We start from the raw sequence: 16,883 nt of genomic DNA on the forward strand, positions 1-16,883 counted from the left end.
CACATAAACAGATATCACCTGTGTCCGGCAAACACAGCGAAGGAGGCCAAGCACTTCGAGATACAAATCAAATACTGCCACAAAGAAAAAAATAGTGTCAACTTTTAGGAAGGATGAATTATTTATCATGTATACTCAAGGGGTATATGCTTAGGATTTTATCTTTCATTAAGACAGTGTTGCCCTTACCTAAGAATATAATGACTAATGCTCACTGGAATGTCATTCTGAATTCTTTTTAGAATATCTGCAGATGATAAAATAAAAAATTCAATATTTTCTTATTGTTTATAAAATGTTAGAAAAGAAAAGAAAAAAATATCAGTTTTTCAAAACAGCAGCCAGAAAATGCATATCTAGGGAACCCAGCTTTAAAGGTCTGTCTTTTAATCCAAATAGTTTGTGTATAATCACCATGTTCTTTTGGCATCTTTTAATATTAATACTAAGTCACTGATGGTGGGTAGGATGGGGGAGTCACTTCATCCATTTGAAAAGAACTCATTGCTCCAAGCCTGTTTGGGAGAGTGTCATTTATAAACACGTTTTAGCTTGCAGGAGGATTTATTCTTTTAAACCACAGGCTTTATATTACCTTAAAGGAAAAAAAAAAAAAAAAAAAAAAAACAACCCAACAACTCTCAGCCGCCCAACAACTCTCAGCCGCAAGTTGGATGCTTCTGGCAGCCATACAAATCTAGCACCACCCAGGGAGGGAGCGTGTTTGCCTCTCTGCTCACTTCTGCCAGAGTAGAGGAATGCTGGACACCCGGAGACAAGGGAGGCTGCCGCACACCACAGCTGAGTCCCGAATCTCCAGCGTCCTCCTTTTGAGACACACAGGTAAGAACTCCATAGTCCTGAACTGAGGAGAGCCTGCATAGCAAGAAAGCAGTAAAAGCCAAGTGTTCTGCTCTAAAGGTATAGGGAAGGCCTCTCAGACAGTGTTCGGGGCTCACTTTAGCTTGCTTAGATTATAAGGTTCTTAACGCTAGTCAAGTAATTACTGAAAAGGGCCTATTACATTTGATTGCTCTCTATATCTTTGTATTTTATTATTTTTTTGCACACGTATCTAGATGGCATTAAAAGAAACTAAACAGTAACTAAATGTTTACTTATTTGTGACAAGTCTGAGACTAGTTAGAAATCTGTTTTTCACTTACGTCCAAAGCTCTAAGATCTTACAGCAGGCTTTGTTGCAGAGCAACGAAGGACTATGCCATGCAAACAAAGTTTAGTTCTCGGTGTTGGCATCTTAAAATACCACACAGGAAAAAATTCCATAATATTGTGAGCGTCCCCAAATATAAAACTATTATCAGACTTTGTGATCTCCATGCATTTTTTTATATCACAAATTCTGCTTTCCCCTCAGATGTCAGAAACTGAGTTGGAAAAGATAAAAGTAATAACAGCCGAGCATTTTGAAAATGACAAAAATAACATTCCTTGGTTAAAAGAAGGTAAGTCGTCTTCTTCTGAGCTCTGCTTCTACTGCAGTAAAATGGTGCTTTGTTTACAATCAGAAGATGGTTTTGGCTGGTGGGGGGGGCGGAGCAAGCCCCTGGAGTTCAAATGTGTCCAGCATTCTGACCTGTCTTTATCCGAAGCTGGAGTGTAAGAATCTCCAGGGTTGAAATTCTTCTGTACTCTTAGGGTTGCAACAAACAGATTCTATCATTTTTGAAAAACATGACATATAATCATTAACGAATGCGATGGTTCTCAACCTGTGGGTCGCGACCCAATTGGGGGGTTCACACATTAGGTATATTTCACAACAGTAGCAAAACCACAGTAATGAAGTAGCAACAAAAGTAATTATTTGGTTGGGGGATTACAACATGAGGAGCTGTACTAAAAGGTTGCAGCATTAGAAGGGTTGAGAATCAGTACTCTGTAGGCCTGAAGGGGCTGGAGATGTATTTTTCTTAGCTCCAAGAAGCCGATGTAATTTGAGGATTAAATAATCATCACAGAAAGGAGGGGGTGTGCTGTCTGCAAGAATGCCTACAAATAGAATCACCATTCAGTGCAGTTAAAGAAGTTACATTCCCCAGGGGAGGATGCTGCGACCACAGGCCCAGAATGCGTAAGGGCACTGCTTGAAATACACAAATCAATATGTTCTGCTTTGATGAGTACGAATTAGTGTTACTTCTGAAAAATATGTCTAAGCTCATGATTATTTACTAGAAGTCTTGTCTTTATAGCTTTTTATTTTTATGGGCATCGTTATGCCTCCTTAAAGGAAACCAATTTGACATTGTATCTAAATAGGCGCACGTGCCTTTTTCATGATGCCATTAAGCAGTTCTGTTAGAAAGGAACAGTTTTTGTTTTATAAGGTCAAGGGAGAGTCTAAGGAAAGCTTTGAGAAGGTGATACAAACTCCAGATAATACTGAAGGCTTTAAGCACATTCACGTGTTTATTGGTATTTAGCGGTATTTCTGCTGAATCATCCTGACTAACCTATGAAGCAGTTATTATCAATAATTCACCAATGAGAAAACTGAGCCTTGAAGAGTCCAAGGAACTTGCTTAAATTTGCAGGATCAGGAGGTGTGAGAGCTGGGCCAGGATCCAAGGTTACGGAACTTGACAGTACATGAGCTTAACCATCACCTGGCCAGGCTAAGGGAAAGGAGGCTTCAGTCTGCTGTCAGCAGGACAATCTATGCTCAAAAGAGCGCGTTCCTACAGTCTTTAAATCAATGGCAACAAGCAACTTTACTACACTCTCGAATCCTTAACCCCATTCTGCCTCCATCCTCATTTAAAAAATATTCCCTAAATAATCATAATATTTTGTCCAACTGGGCACTAATCAATTGATAGTTATGGTTCCTCTGTTTAAAAGACTTTATTTTAGGGACCTAGGAAAGAGTGCTTGGCATGCAAACATGAGAGGCTGAGTTTGGATCTCTGATACACCTATAAGGAGTCAAACATGCAGCAAATGTCTACAATCTCAGAACTCAGGAGGAAGAGAGGAGGATCCTGATGGCTGTTTGCCACAGATGAGTTGAACCAGTGAGCCAGCTCCAGGTTTCACGAGAGTCTCGAAAATTAAGGCACAGACCAATTAAAGACAACACCCAGCGTCAACTTTTGGCTGTCCCTCTTTCTTCTTGTTCTCTGTCTCCTCCCTCCCTGTCCCTTTCTCTCCATCTCCCCTCTCTTCTCCCTCTTTTTCTCTCCCCACTCCTTATTTTTTCTGTCTCCTGCCCTCTCCCCCTTCTCCCTCTTCTCCTCTGTTCCTTCTCCCTTTCCCAAGTCTGTCTCTTAATACCTCTTTCATCTCTCCCTCTTCCTCTCCCCATCTCTGTCACATACACATTTATTCCATTTCTCTTTCTCTCTGACACACACACACACACACACACACACACACACACACACACACATTTGTATCTCTGGAATACCCCTATAAAATATATTTCAAATAATTTCCCCTAAAAGTTTCAGAACTAGAAAATTATCTGATTTATATTTATCCAAAAATGTTTTATATGATTTTTTTTAAAGATAGTAAAGGGGAAATTATGAACTTGGGTCAAAGACTCCAGGTCTTTCTTGTGAATCGCAAGTCTATTAACACAGTCTTTACTACTGCATACCATGAAGTTTATATTATTTATGTAGAATATAATTGTAACACGCTGTAGACTTATATATTAAAAAAACACATGATGAAACCGATAGACCAATTGTTTCCAAAGAATTTTCTTTTTTAAAAAATGTACCCATTAAGTAGAACTTAGGCATTCAATTCTTGTAATCTATAAAATCTAATTTCCCAGGTGACCTGTTTTTATCCCATTTGGACACTTCATTTAAGCTACACTCAAATTATGTTTACAATATTTCATAAAAGGAAATGGAGCCAGATGCTAGATGACAACATCTTAATTGGGAATTATCAGGATGAGTTAGCTTCGAGCATAAATGTCTTTCATTTTTTGCTGTATGGGTTGGGGAAAAACAGGCAGGGAGACTAATAGGACCAGTGGAAAGAAGACAGGCATCCTTGGCTTTAAATCTCAGTTCAGCCACTAACCAGCTGTGGTCATATCTCGCTGCTTCACCACCACTGGCCTTAGTTTTCTTGTTGGGGTTAAACTGTGTGCATTGCACAGAGAATGGGGGTCTGTGATTTGTATGTTTCCTGTCCTCTTGAAAAAAATGACTTAAAATAGTATTTTTGAGAGCTTAGTTTATTCTTGGAAATGTCTGTACTCGTAAGTACTACACATCTTTTATCAGATTATTTGTGATACTGTATTTGTTCCCTAACACAACCTACTGTGTAATAGAGCTGTCCTAGTCGTACAGCCTGAGGGACCGAGGTTGAGAGATCTGGGTCATGTTCAATCTTGGAGGACTGATGAATTACAAACATAATCTCAGGTGTTGTCTGCTATTTCTAAATTCTCTCTATTATTGTTGTTGTTGTTATTGTTATTATTATTAAAATACTTTGTCATAGTAACTCTCCCAAATCCTTTTAATTAAATCTACTTTTTCTCTACCACCCTACTTAAAAAAAATGAAAACCATGCTTCAAGTTGCTCAGCAAATATTTTTTTTTCTTTGAATGAACAACATAAAAACTTCTGGAGCAGTGCCTCTCTCTGTTTCCCAACTCAGGACCTCTAGGTAAAAACTCCCCATTATGTGAGCAGGCCTGAAGCAAGTGCTCACTGGGGTAGTCAACAGAGGGCACCCAGAGAGTGCTTAACCTCTGTGAGCATGTACCCAGGACTAGACACCATCGCTGCCCTCATCCAGACTGGCACTGTTCTAAATTTTCATCCTCAGACCTGTCTGCATTCAGTGTACTGTAAGCCAGCATCTACTTGCTGTTCTATCCCGGAAGAGAAGGTATGAAGATGGTAGAGACCAATACAGGAAACATACCACACCCAAGAAGCTGATGGCTTGATCATCTTGATTTTGATGAAAAGCTCTTGCGTGACCCTCTCCAATGTGGTTTATGGGCCTGAGAGCTTCCATGGTGATCACAATTAGCAGAGGAAAGCCACACCCAGTCCTTTCCTATCTGCCCATATTCTTATGTGTCATCTCTCATCTCTTTGATCTCTGGATCCTAAAAAATAATTAAGGGTACAGGTAAATCCATAGAATCATCCCAAAGAATAGGGGTACTTACATTGAAATACAATAAACTGTGTTTGAGTGACAAAATTAGAAATGCACTAATTTTTAACATGAACAGAATTTTATTTTCTCCTCTCTCAAACCACCTAGAAATCTATCAGCGTCAGAGTTACCTACAAATCATAGACTCTCCAATGTTCAGACTGAGATGGCTGTGTATCTATGAATCAATATCTATGAACTTATCGTCAATCTATCTATCTATCTATCTATCTATCTATCTATCTATCTATCTATATTTCAACCTTCTATTATTTAACTATATCTGTCTATTTCAGCCTTCTATTATTTATCTATATCTCAAATACAAATTCTAGGTTCTACCATTTGGGAACCCTTGTTCTGAGATAATGAGAGAACAAGGCAATGCTGTAAAATAAGAAAAGATCAGATGCTTTCCAAGAGTAGACTCGGGGAGGCTGAAGGGAATACACACCATGTGAGGGAAACAAAACACTGCTGGAGAGCCACACAACCACGAGGACAGAAAGGAATACTTTGGCACTCCATAGCTTGTTATTTGTTTGTGAATTAACCAAAATAGAAAGGGAAATTATTTGAGTTCCAACTTGGTTTCATATGGATAGGCATTGACTCCACATTGCCCTAAACATCTGACGATAAGAACCAGTATATTGAAACATGGGGCTCCAAATGGGGTAGAAGAAGGATAAAGGGTAAAGGATGAATCCTCTCAGCAGCCCAAAAAAGGAAAGCAAGATTTGGATAAAGCTCATAACAAGGGCAGGGAGAAAATAGGCCCCAATGTGAAAAACTGTATGGAGGAGAAATTGATATAACATAGAAATTGGGGTGGAAATTACAGGTGGAATAGGATGGTGTGCAATACCCCATTAAGTCAGGGAGCATTCTGGGTAAGCACTTCAGTGCTTCTACCTTACACCATTTGATACAGACGAGAAACATCCAGATGAAGGGATAGGAGCCTGAAATTGTGGCCATTTACAGTTTAAAATCACAGCACCACCAGTGTTTGAATTGCACACAATTTCTTAGAGTGTCTCCTTATTCTTGGGAGACACTGGAAATCCGGGTTTTGATGGGAAATCTCCTGATTGCTAAGGATTAAGTAATAATACCCACAGCAACAATAATAACAACAGTCAAATACCATGTAGGACAAATGAAACCAGGTTGTGTGGGTTCATTTCAGTGGGCAGGTTGCCCATTTGTGAGTTCTGTTTTCAGAGTTTATATCTCGAAATGTCTCCTAACATAATTTTCTAGTAACTGTTTGTGAACGCTGCTCCATGGGCAGTGGTATCCACGTATCTATCCACCACTATTCAGAGGTGTGCATATTCATTCATGAGCAAAGTCTTGATAGAAGTCATGGTATAAACTGAAGAATATAGGGGAAATATAACATAGCCCTTGATGAGAGTAGTTATCAGAAATTGTGTTAGTGGTGTTGGTTCTTTCTGGCTGTCACAAGCAGAGGAAGAGGAATAAAACCTATAAACAACCAATGAATCAGTCAATCTATCTTCAGCCTATTGTTCTTCGGCACAGAACGGCAGTGACTTGGACTTTTGATCACATATGTTATCGTTCAGTCAGAACTAGAGGCTAATGATTTAAACTACTCTAAGGCAACATGGAGGCCACCAAAGCCACATTTCCCAAGTTCTCCTGTTCAAGCAACACCTCAACTCTCTTTATTTGAAATGGCACTGGGAAGTAACAGACTCAGGTTTATCAACATTCATAATGGAAGCATCGCTTTCATTGAAAGCAAGTTGTTCATTTGCTCAAAAATCAATTTTACCTCATGAATATGAAAATGATTCTGAAATATTAATTGTATTCAATTTAGTAATCATTTGATGGGACTCCACTTGAGTGCATACAGAACATGGAAGGTGAGGAAACACTGCAAAAAATGAAGTTTCTGCTTCTGAAAAAACTCCTATGTCTAGGAGCTCCATTATAGGGCCCAAGCAGCAATTTGTGCAATCCTGCCACTCAGATGATGCCCATTTCAAAAGACTGATTGCTTTTTCTAACATCTCGCTTAAAAATTAAGCCACAGTATTGTGTGTTGTAAATTGCTGGTTCATTTGAACAGCCTGTCTTGCGACACTTTACTTGAGTCACACTTTATTCTTCAAACATAGGATTGAATCATTAACTATTATTTATTAGGTAATAATCAAAATACAGCTCAAGAAAAGATAACAGCAATGCTGCTTTGTTTTCAAGTGAAGCTGACAGGAGAAATGACAGACACATGACAACATGTCCTGGGAGGTCACATGAATACACACAACAGGACTGTCTTACTCTTCATCCATTTTATTTTAGGATAATAACATACTGAAGAATGGCAAAGAAATTTCATTTCTGAGGATTCTGGTTTCTTAGACTGAGAAGGTCACAGCTAAAGTTCTCCTAGAAAGTTGCCCAGAACTTGTTTGCTATGTCTTTTCACCCCAACAAGGTTTTGGAGGTAACATATCCAAAGTCTGGAAGATGGTATGAAAAAACTTTCACTCAGAGCCTTATCTAGCAAAATATAGTAATAGGAAAAGCATGTAGTATTGGAGTTGGGGAAGAAAAAAGGGGATGAAGATGTGAAGAATCTGGTGTCTCCAATTCTGTGCAAAGCACCAGAAAGAAGGGAGCGCCATGCTGGCTCCTGGAGTGTAATGACATCATAGTAGTGCTTAGAGAATGAGAAGGAGGTAGGGAAGTAAAGAGGGAAAAAGGAAGGGAGGGAGGGAGGAAGGGAGGGAGGGAGAGATAGATAGATAGATAGATAGATAGATAGAGAGAGAGAGAGAGAGAGAGAGAGAGAGAGAGAGAGAGAGGAGGGAGGGAGGGAGAGATAGAGAGAGAGGGAGAGAGGAAGGAGGGAGAGAGAGAGAAGGGAGGGAGAGATAGAAAGAGAGGGAGAGAGAGAGGAAGGAGGGAGAGAGAGATAGAGAGACAGAAATAGAGAGACAGAGACAGAGAGAGTAATGTGAGAGAAAATGAATAGAGGGAGGAGAGTGGATGATGTAGGTGAAAGAACTCAGTTGTAAACTGCCTCAGAGATATTGTGAGTGAAATATCTATGGGGCATGAGGACTTAGGCGATGTTCAGTCACATTAATAAGGAAAAGACCTCTTCAGATTTCCCTTAGACATGAAATACATGGAGGCCTGTTCTTACAGAAGCAATGGAAATGACATAAAGCTTTTATGATAAAAAGTATCACAGGCTTGGTGGTACCAGAACAGGATAACTATGTTAGAGGAAATGGATGATTAACACATCTGCAGACCAGAGGAAATGTGCTCTGTGGGTGTTGTTGGACCCTCTACTCACAGGATGGACCGGCTCCTAGTCCCTGGATCATGCTTACCTTGGGAATACCTATCTATGATAGAACTCCTAGTACAATAAAATACATCCCTTGTGTGTGTTTCTTTTCCAAGAACATAAACAGCACCAGTGATTAGCAGGTTGCTTTTCAAGTTCTGAGCAAATTTAAAAGAGAATCTCATTGTTTGTTGAGAGGAATACTGAAGATGCAGATTGTAGTTATCTTAATGAGAACCAAATTGATTGAGGCATGAGAGTTGCTCACAGCCCACAAGGAAAGCTGAGGTCCATGAACAACAAGAAATAATCTGACTCTTGAGCTTGAGAATGGGGCAATATAGCCAAGATACCACTCCTCGAATAAATGACCTCTCTAGAAAGTTCCTTCTCTTCTGTCCCCATACTTTAGACGATAAGTTCCCCAGAAGAAAGATCAACATCTCCAGCTAACAGTTTCCCTTTCAGTTAGTAAAGACTTACTAGACAGGATCTGGTGGATGTGTTTCTAGAGAGAAATGGGTTGTAGCATCAAAAGAAAGGATAAAAAGTTCTGTGCTGCCTCCAAACGTAACTACCCTAAGAGCCTCTCCTGTGGTATGTGGATTCCCAGCATCTCTCTCCTCGAGGAGGAAGATTTTCTTAAGAACCTGACATGATGGTAGCCATAAAACGCTAAACATTTCAGAAAAGAGGACTTACTTTAAATGAATTGGCCCTTCTACTAAAGTTCAAATATCAGATTATGTTATATTTAGAAAGTTCAGGAAAAGATGAGGTCTTATGTGTTCTCAGAGATCAACAAATTAAATTCCAGAGGCACATCCACAGCTGGCACTTGAAATTTTGTTCTCATTAAGCCTATAAAGGAGTAAGTTCATTTCATGGAAAATGATGACGTTGATCCCAACGGATGGCTGAGAAGATGCCATGTCAGCCTCGAGACTCTGACCAGATGAATTAATCAGTGTGAAGACCTATAAGTTGTTCAGCCGCAGATTTAAAGACTCTCTTTCAATGAGGATGGAACAGTACATCAAATCCAGAATGATCTTAGTTCATCGTTATTAATTGCAGTTTTATGAACTAGGAGTGAAACAATCCATACAGACTGGGAGCCAGTCCATTTTATCTCAACAGGAAGGAGGGGAATGAAAGACAAGAAGAACTTGGGCTGGTTTTAACCTTCTAACAGAGAGTGCCCAAGCACCACTGTTTTTAAATTTGTCACAAAAGTTGCTGATGTGATATACCTAATCAGCAGTGGTAGAAAGAGTGATCTTACTGTCAGAGGGGAAACAAGTCTTACATTATATGCCTCAGGGATAAGGACATCATTCCATTTCTGGTAAATTCTACAAAGATACTTTACATTTATATGATTATGGCCCATTTCTTTCAGTTTCTAAGCCACATTTAGAGGAAATACTTCCTAATAAAATGCACCTGCATGAGGTGATCACCAGGCCATTAGTTTCAAAAAAAGAGGGAGGAATATAAATAGAGAAAACGAAGATATCTTTCTGTAGGTGGCATCGATGATTCCAGACATTATTTAAACCTGTCAGAAAATAAATGTATAGTAGAGACAAAAAGCAAAGACAATGACACTAGTTTTGCCAAGGTGTAACCTCTAGGAAGCAAAAGGGACAACTCATAAAAGCACAGTATCACGTCAGACAGCAAACAGACTTCCTCCTCCACCATCTCCAGCATAGCTGGAGAAGCAGCATTGTAGAGGTTGAGAATGATACTTCATAAATTCTAGTCTCCAATTACAGGCAACATGACCTGCACTGTTCCGCTGTACCTTGTTTACTTAATTTCTTCTTCTTCTTCCTCTTCTTCTTCTTCTTCTTCTTCTTCTTCTTCTTCTTCTTCTTCTTCTTCTTCTTCTTCTTCTTCTTCTTCTTTTTCTTCTTCTTTTTCTTCTTCTTCTTTCTTCTTCTTTTTCTCCTTCTCCTTCTTCTCCTCCTCTTCCTTTTTCTTTTTCCTTTTTTAAATTGGATATTGTATTTATTTAGATTTCAAATGTTGTCCCCTTTCCCAGTTTCCCCTCTGCAAAATCCCTATCCCCTCCCCCATTACCCTGTTTCTTTGAGGATGTTCCCTCACCCACCCACTCCCATCTCACTGCCCTAACATTTCTCTATTCTGGGGCATCAAGCCTTCACAGGACCAAGAGCCTCCCTTCCCACTGATTCCAGATAATGCCTCTTCAGCTCCTTCAGTCCTTTTTATAACTCCTCCATTGGGGTCCCTGTGATCAGTCCAATGATGAACTTCAAGCATCTGCATCTGTATTCCGAAAGCCTCTCGGGAGACAGCTGTATCAGGCTCCTGTCAGCAAGCACTTCTTGGCATCAGCAATATTGTCTGGGTTTGGTGTCAGCATGTGGGATGGATCCCTAGGTTGGGCAGTCTCTGGATGGTCTTTCCATCAGTCTCTGCTCCACTTTTTTTCTCTGTCCCTACTCCTTTAGAGAGGAGCAATTCTGGGTTAAAATTTTGGAGATTGGTGGGTGGTCACATTCCTCAACCAGGAGGCCATGCCTAACCTCTAGATATGGACTCAACAGGTTCTCCCTCTCCTTTGTGGGGTATTTCAACAAATGTCATTTCTGTAGGGTCCCGGGAGGCTCTTGCTTTCCTGGCACCTAGGACTTTCTGGTTTCTACCTTTAGTTTCCCATCCCCAATTACTACACAATTCTGTTCAATTTCCTGACCCTCTGTATGCATCCTCCCATACCTGATTCTGCCCTTCTTTTCTCCTTCCCTCCTTTCTTCCTCCCAAGTCTCCCCCACCATCTACTTCCCTTGATTACTTTGTTCCCCCTTCTAAGTAGGACTGAAGCATTTACTCTGGTCTTCCTTCCTTTTGAGCTTCATGTAGTCTGTGAGTTGTATCATGGGTATGTGTTTCAAGCTCTTTCTTCTTATACTGCTGCTTCTGAAAGTTTGTGTACCCTGTACTGACCATGGATTCATGATCTTTCCACCTCAAGTGCTGAGATGCTAAGTATGTACCACAATATTTAGATCCATACTTTCCGATGTAGTAGGATATGCTAGGTAGGAGGCAGACTGCTTTAGTGGTAATGATAGGAAACTGGATTTTAACCAGAAGTACAAAGAGATCCATGAAAACGTCTTATGTTAAATTTCATGAAATTTATACAGTCTACAGCTGGGGAAGCTATTTCAGTCATAAAAGAATCTGCTTATGTGAAAGTTTGGTTCATATCCTCAGCACTCACATGACAAACCAATTAGAGCAGTGCAACTCGGTAGTCCTAGTACTGCAAGATGGGCAGCAGAGGCAGGAGGATCTCTGGAAATGCAGGGTCAGCTAGATCATTCTCCAGGGTGAAGTATAGCCCAGCGAAGGGTCCTTTCTAACAGAAATGGTGGAATGTACCTGAAGACCTCTATATATGCACATGCTAATGCTTCCCCATACTTTGAGTGGTATTCTGAACAGAAAGGCCATTGCAGAGGCCCACTTCTCTTTTCAAAAGCTATGCCTGCTTCAGCATGGGTGGGAGTATAGGGGCAGTGAGTGAGTGGGAAGCAGGCAGGAGAGCAAGCAGCATCCCAGTTAGAGTTAAGAGAAGGGCAACATAAATGAGAAGGAAAGATGTTCTGGGGACTAGTGATAAGTTGAAATGTTAGAACATCTGAATAAGCTCATCATAGAGAGAAAGCAGCAGATACAGATAGTTGTCCACACCACTGGGGAAGTGATCAGCCTCTATCACCTGAAATTATAGGGGGGAAACATAGTGGATGCTCTAACTCATGTGAATGGCAATGCTGAATTATTTTAGTTTATTTGCAAAAGTATGTAAGCCACTGTTAAAGTGTTACAAATGAGGAGCTTGGAAATTGAGATTGTGTTTCTTGAATTTTGATCATCTGACACCATACACACACACACACACACACACACATACACACACACACACACACACACACACACACACACACACACAATTTTTTAGTGTGCTCTTGGAACAGTGGTTGAAATGTGAAAGAATAGGTTTAGCATTTGTTCCACTTTTTAAATCACAAGATGGTTTAGAGAGGGAAACTGATACAGGGTTAAAACGAACCAAAAAGATTAATTTGAGGACTCTGGAAAAGGGACTCTAATATTAGTTATAGTTATGTATGAAACACTTGTTTATTCACCTATTACTATGTGAAGGAAAAGATTAAGATACACTTAACTCTTTTCCACTAGTACAAATGTCAATCCTTCCAATTAACTACAAGATGAAAGAGTGAAAATTCCAACGGCATCTTCAACAAAGAAGCAGAGATTTGTTATGAGTCGATTGAAAAAGTTCTGCCCATTGTTTAGTGTTGTTATTTCCAGGAAGGTGAGGGAATATAATGAGCAGGTATGTGAAGTAACAGGTACGAGTAAATAAAGGCACACAGTCTTTTTTCTTTCTTCTTTTTCTTCCTCCCTTCCTTTCTATATGTATATCTGTGCCTATGGTTACATGGGTCAGAGGTTCTGACATTTTACATAAGTGCTAAATATTTGAACTCATGTCCTCAAGCTTGCATGTCAAACACTTTACCCACTGAGCTATCTCAGCCTCACAAGGGTATGTGTCTATATTACCATAGTCAGATTCAAGAAAATTTAAATTTACTCTGACATAAAGTACAACATGTTTGCCTAAGATATAAAATGATTGAAACTACCGTGGTTCAAAAGATAAGACCTGGGAAATATTTCCACTGCAGTGGTTATGGCATTGAAAATGAAACTGTGGAAGAGCTGAGTCTGTAGAATTGCACAGATCTTGTTTTTGAAATCTGGAGATGCTATTGATTAGATATTGATCTTGGCCACATCACCAAATAACACTGAGCCTCAGTTTCCAAAGATAGAAATCAAATTTATAAAGACTACTTGAGTAGACACAAGCTGGTATCTCCCATGCTTACATTCATTTTAAGGAATCCCAGTTTCTCAGCAACCCACCCAAATTAGCCATCATGGAGAGGCTGGCCCTCTCGAGTGGTATGATTTCAGACCAGTGTGGCTAGGTGATGGTGCCACTGAACCTGCCAGTGATGGTTTTATGGGATATTTTGGGAGAATAGGATATAAAACTGTGTGCTTCTGGTAAAGACTGTAGTTTCATTTCTGGTGGTAGGGAGGTGTTGGGTTTCATTTTATGTCATTTTTCATGTTTCTGCTTTGGAGAAAATCTTTAAGAGTCTTAACTGTGAATACTGTCAAGGCTTCATGTGATTTTTGAAACTGGAAAAGCAGTTTTAGAATTACGAGAAGACTGAGTTACAAAGCCATACACCTAACCTAAAGTTCCATAGGATGAAAAATAAAAGGCATTCTTAAAAGTATTGTTGAGACCCTTAACCAACCCTTGGTCCATTCTGCTGCTTAATACTAATTATTTGGTGATAAATAATTTTATGTTTAAGCTTATTTGAATTAGGTTGTTCTATTAGTTGTAAACTGTCTGACCTGGGTATCAGGCAAACTAGGCAGTTATGAATGGAGCATGACCAGTTCCCTGCAGTAACTATGTACAACTTTTTCTTAGTTATTTTTGGCTCCATTCTCCTTCCATGGGGACCTGTGTGGTTTCTTCATCTGTTTTCATATCACTGAACAAACTTATTGCAGTGTTTGTGAGCGGTGAATTGTGTAACTGTCATTAAATGAACTTGAACAGGAACTTCCCGTTCCTTCATTATAGTACAAGTCAGCTAAGGAGCACAGCTAAGAAGATGACATTAGAGGAGGAAAGCAAAGGACATTAGTGAAATCAATGAAATCTTCACTCAAGGAAATTATAAAGCCTTGCAAACTGAGTTTTTGAATGGTGAGATGGTATTGTTTGGGAATAACTGACATTTTGTAAGAGCTGAGAGACTGGGAAATAAAAGGAGAGGACCGAGTATGTGAGATTATCTTCCCTGACACAGTCTGGATCCTAGAAAAAAATAGACAAGAGGTCAAAGGTCACCCACTTCTTTCCAAAAGTGCCTCCTTGGCCTCATGTTAGTATTCTCAGTAATCCCACAGGTTGCCATTTGTGGCATCCTTCTTCCCTTGGCTCACTCTGTTCTTGCTCCTGTCCTGAGAACCTTGTGTGTCAAGAAAGTACTCAAAGTAATGAAACAAAACCAAAAACGGTCCCATTAATTTTACCATTTGGTAAATGGACGTGGCCAGATACAGAAGATACATCTTTCTTTTGGATAATTTAATTAGTCACTATCTTTTATTCCCCGATGATTGCAGATTTTTTTTTACAAATGCCATTGTTTGTAGAGAGATAGATTGTTATGTAGAAAAGAGAAAATGGCAGAGACACTCTTATTTGCAAGCAAAACCAAACTAATGTCATCTTGTAATACTGCCACACCCAAGGGAAGCACAGATGTTACAGTTTTATGATCTCTAGCTAAAGTTAATATTCCTCAGTCAGAAATACAAGAAAGACAGACACGATTTCAAGGTCTTCGTCATGTGAAATATTATCACCAATAGGATTTGACGATATTTTCCTATTTATATAACTTTTCTCTGTTACCATAAGGTATTATTTCACATCTGAATTATTTACCTTTCATAGATAAAATGTGCACAGTTCTTGTTAATACTTTGATAGCAAGCACATATATTTATATATGATCATGTAAAATATTAGAGATGTAATTGTTTATAACACAGTGTTTAGTATACATTTTGTATATATATGTGACATGCACGCATGTATGCAAGTTCACAAGTGAATGCAGTTTATATGTGTTTAGGTGTGTGTGTGTGTGTGTGTGTGTGTGTGTGTGTGTGTGTGTGTGTGTAGAAGCCTAGACTGATATTGGTTCTATGGTTCAGTGGTGGTTCTATGGATCTCTGTCTTATTCCCTGAGGCAGGTTCTCTCAGTTGCATTCCGACCTTTCCAGTATGGCAAGTCTACTTAGACAACTCGCTCCAGTGAACCCCTTTCTCTGTCTTCCTAGAATTTCATGCGGACCTCATCCTTATGTTGCTCAGTGGAGACTGAAGCATCTCTCAGACCTTACTCTATTCTTCTAAGTAGACTCTTTTTGATGGTGCCTATAGTTTTCCCCAGCTTTCTATGGTACAAATCTGTGAAGGACATCTGAAGCAAAGGAAAGCACTGAGCTATAAAGCTGGTTAGTGTGCATGACAAACATCTTCTTGTGTTATTCCATTTGGTCTAAAAGCACAAAAAGCAGTCTGGCACTTGCACAGCCTGCACAAGGGATTTCCTTCTTTCAAGAAGATAAAACAATTATAATTTTAGTAATTAACTGCAAACATATTTCTTTTATTAGGTAATTTTGAATCATAAATACTCCAAGCTTTTTGAAAACACTGATTACATTGGATTTCTATCAAAGTGACTCTAACTTCAGAGGAACAGAAAAACCCCTTGAAGACTACTTTTTTTTTTTTTTTTTTTTTTTTTTTTTTTGGTATAAATTCTATTGTGTAAAGGAGGAAGGGACTTCTTTGAAGCCATATAGATGACTGAGAAATCTGAATGTATTCTCAGAAATGAAGCATGGCCACAGAGAACCATTACCCAAAATTGATGTAAGAGCTGAAGAATGAGGGAACAGGAAATATTAGATACATTTTTCATACATTTTTTCCCAGGAAACCAAAAGGCAAGATACCTGAACTACAGTAGAACAGGTTATATTTTACTCAAAATTCAGTAAGCATTACTGCACAGAGACAAATGCACCTCATCTTGAGCTGTTTCTAGCCTATTGCCAGAGAGTGTCAGGAACATCAGGGTAGAGAGGATCCTGAATGGGCTAAGGGCAGCAAGTGTGTCAGGGTGGCAGAGGGAGGAAGCATAGTCCATTTGTAAAGGTTTTGCACCTCTAGGCCACTTATACCAGCAGCACTGTGTTAAGGAGATGTCTCAGAAACTCTAATAGTAGAGAGGTTGAAGAAACAGGAAACGTATAATACATAATAAAAGTACAAAACTCAAGCCCTGTGGATGTCAGATCATCTATAGCAGCAATGTAAGAGTTCTTATGGGAATTAGCAAGGCACTGCAATGGTTAATATACATATATATAATTTATAATTAGCCTAATCGTGTCTCAAGAATATGTGTTGCAATTCATTTAGCTGTTTAAAGCAATTCAGGGTGGCTGCTGCTATTATCTTCAGCCTAAGAACGGAAGGCAGAGCTGGCGACAATACACTGACCCCCTTATCAATATGCAATATCTGGGGAGCTGGTTTTAAGCCACAGATGCCCTGACTTCAGAGCTTTTTATGTAAGCCATCAAAACATATGAAAATACTCTGTAATGATAGAAGTTGTTTCGAG

At 39.4% G+C, this 16,883-nt stretch overlaps 1 protein-coding gene across 2 annotated transcripts in view; it reads left to right on the forward strand.

Moving 5' to 3' along the window:
* Window positions 1-807: 807 nt before the first annotated feature.
* The window catches only part of MDFIC2 (MyoD family inhibitor domain containing 2), a gene marked incomplete at both ends in the record, with an annotated part of 97,816 nt that continues 81,740 nt past the window's right edge, over window positions 808-16,883 (forward strand). Inside the window, 2 exons of one of the 2 annotated variants that reach the window (XM_080914353.1) lie at window positions 808-843; window positions 1,379-1,466. In XM_080914353.1, coding sequence (XP_080770479.1) covers window positions 1,379-1,466 — 88 coding nt within the window. Of the gene's footprint in view, window positions 844-1,378; window positions 1,503-16,883 lie in introns of those variants that run through there. The other variant, XM_080914352.1, reaches the window with a different exon arrangement.

Source organism: Micromys minutus, assembly GCF_963924665.1.
Source record: "Micromys minutus genome assembly, chromosome: 3".
NCBI classification, from domain to species: Eukaryota; Metazoa; Chordata; class Mammalia; order Rodentia; family Muridae; genus Micromys; species Micromys minutus.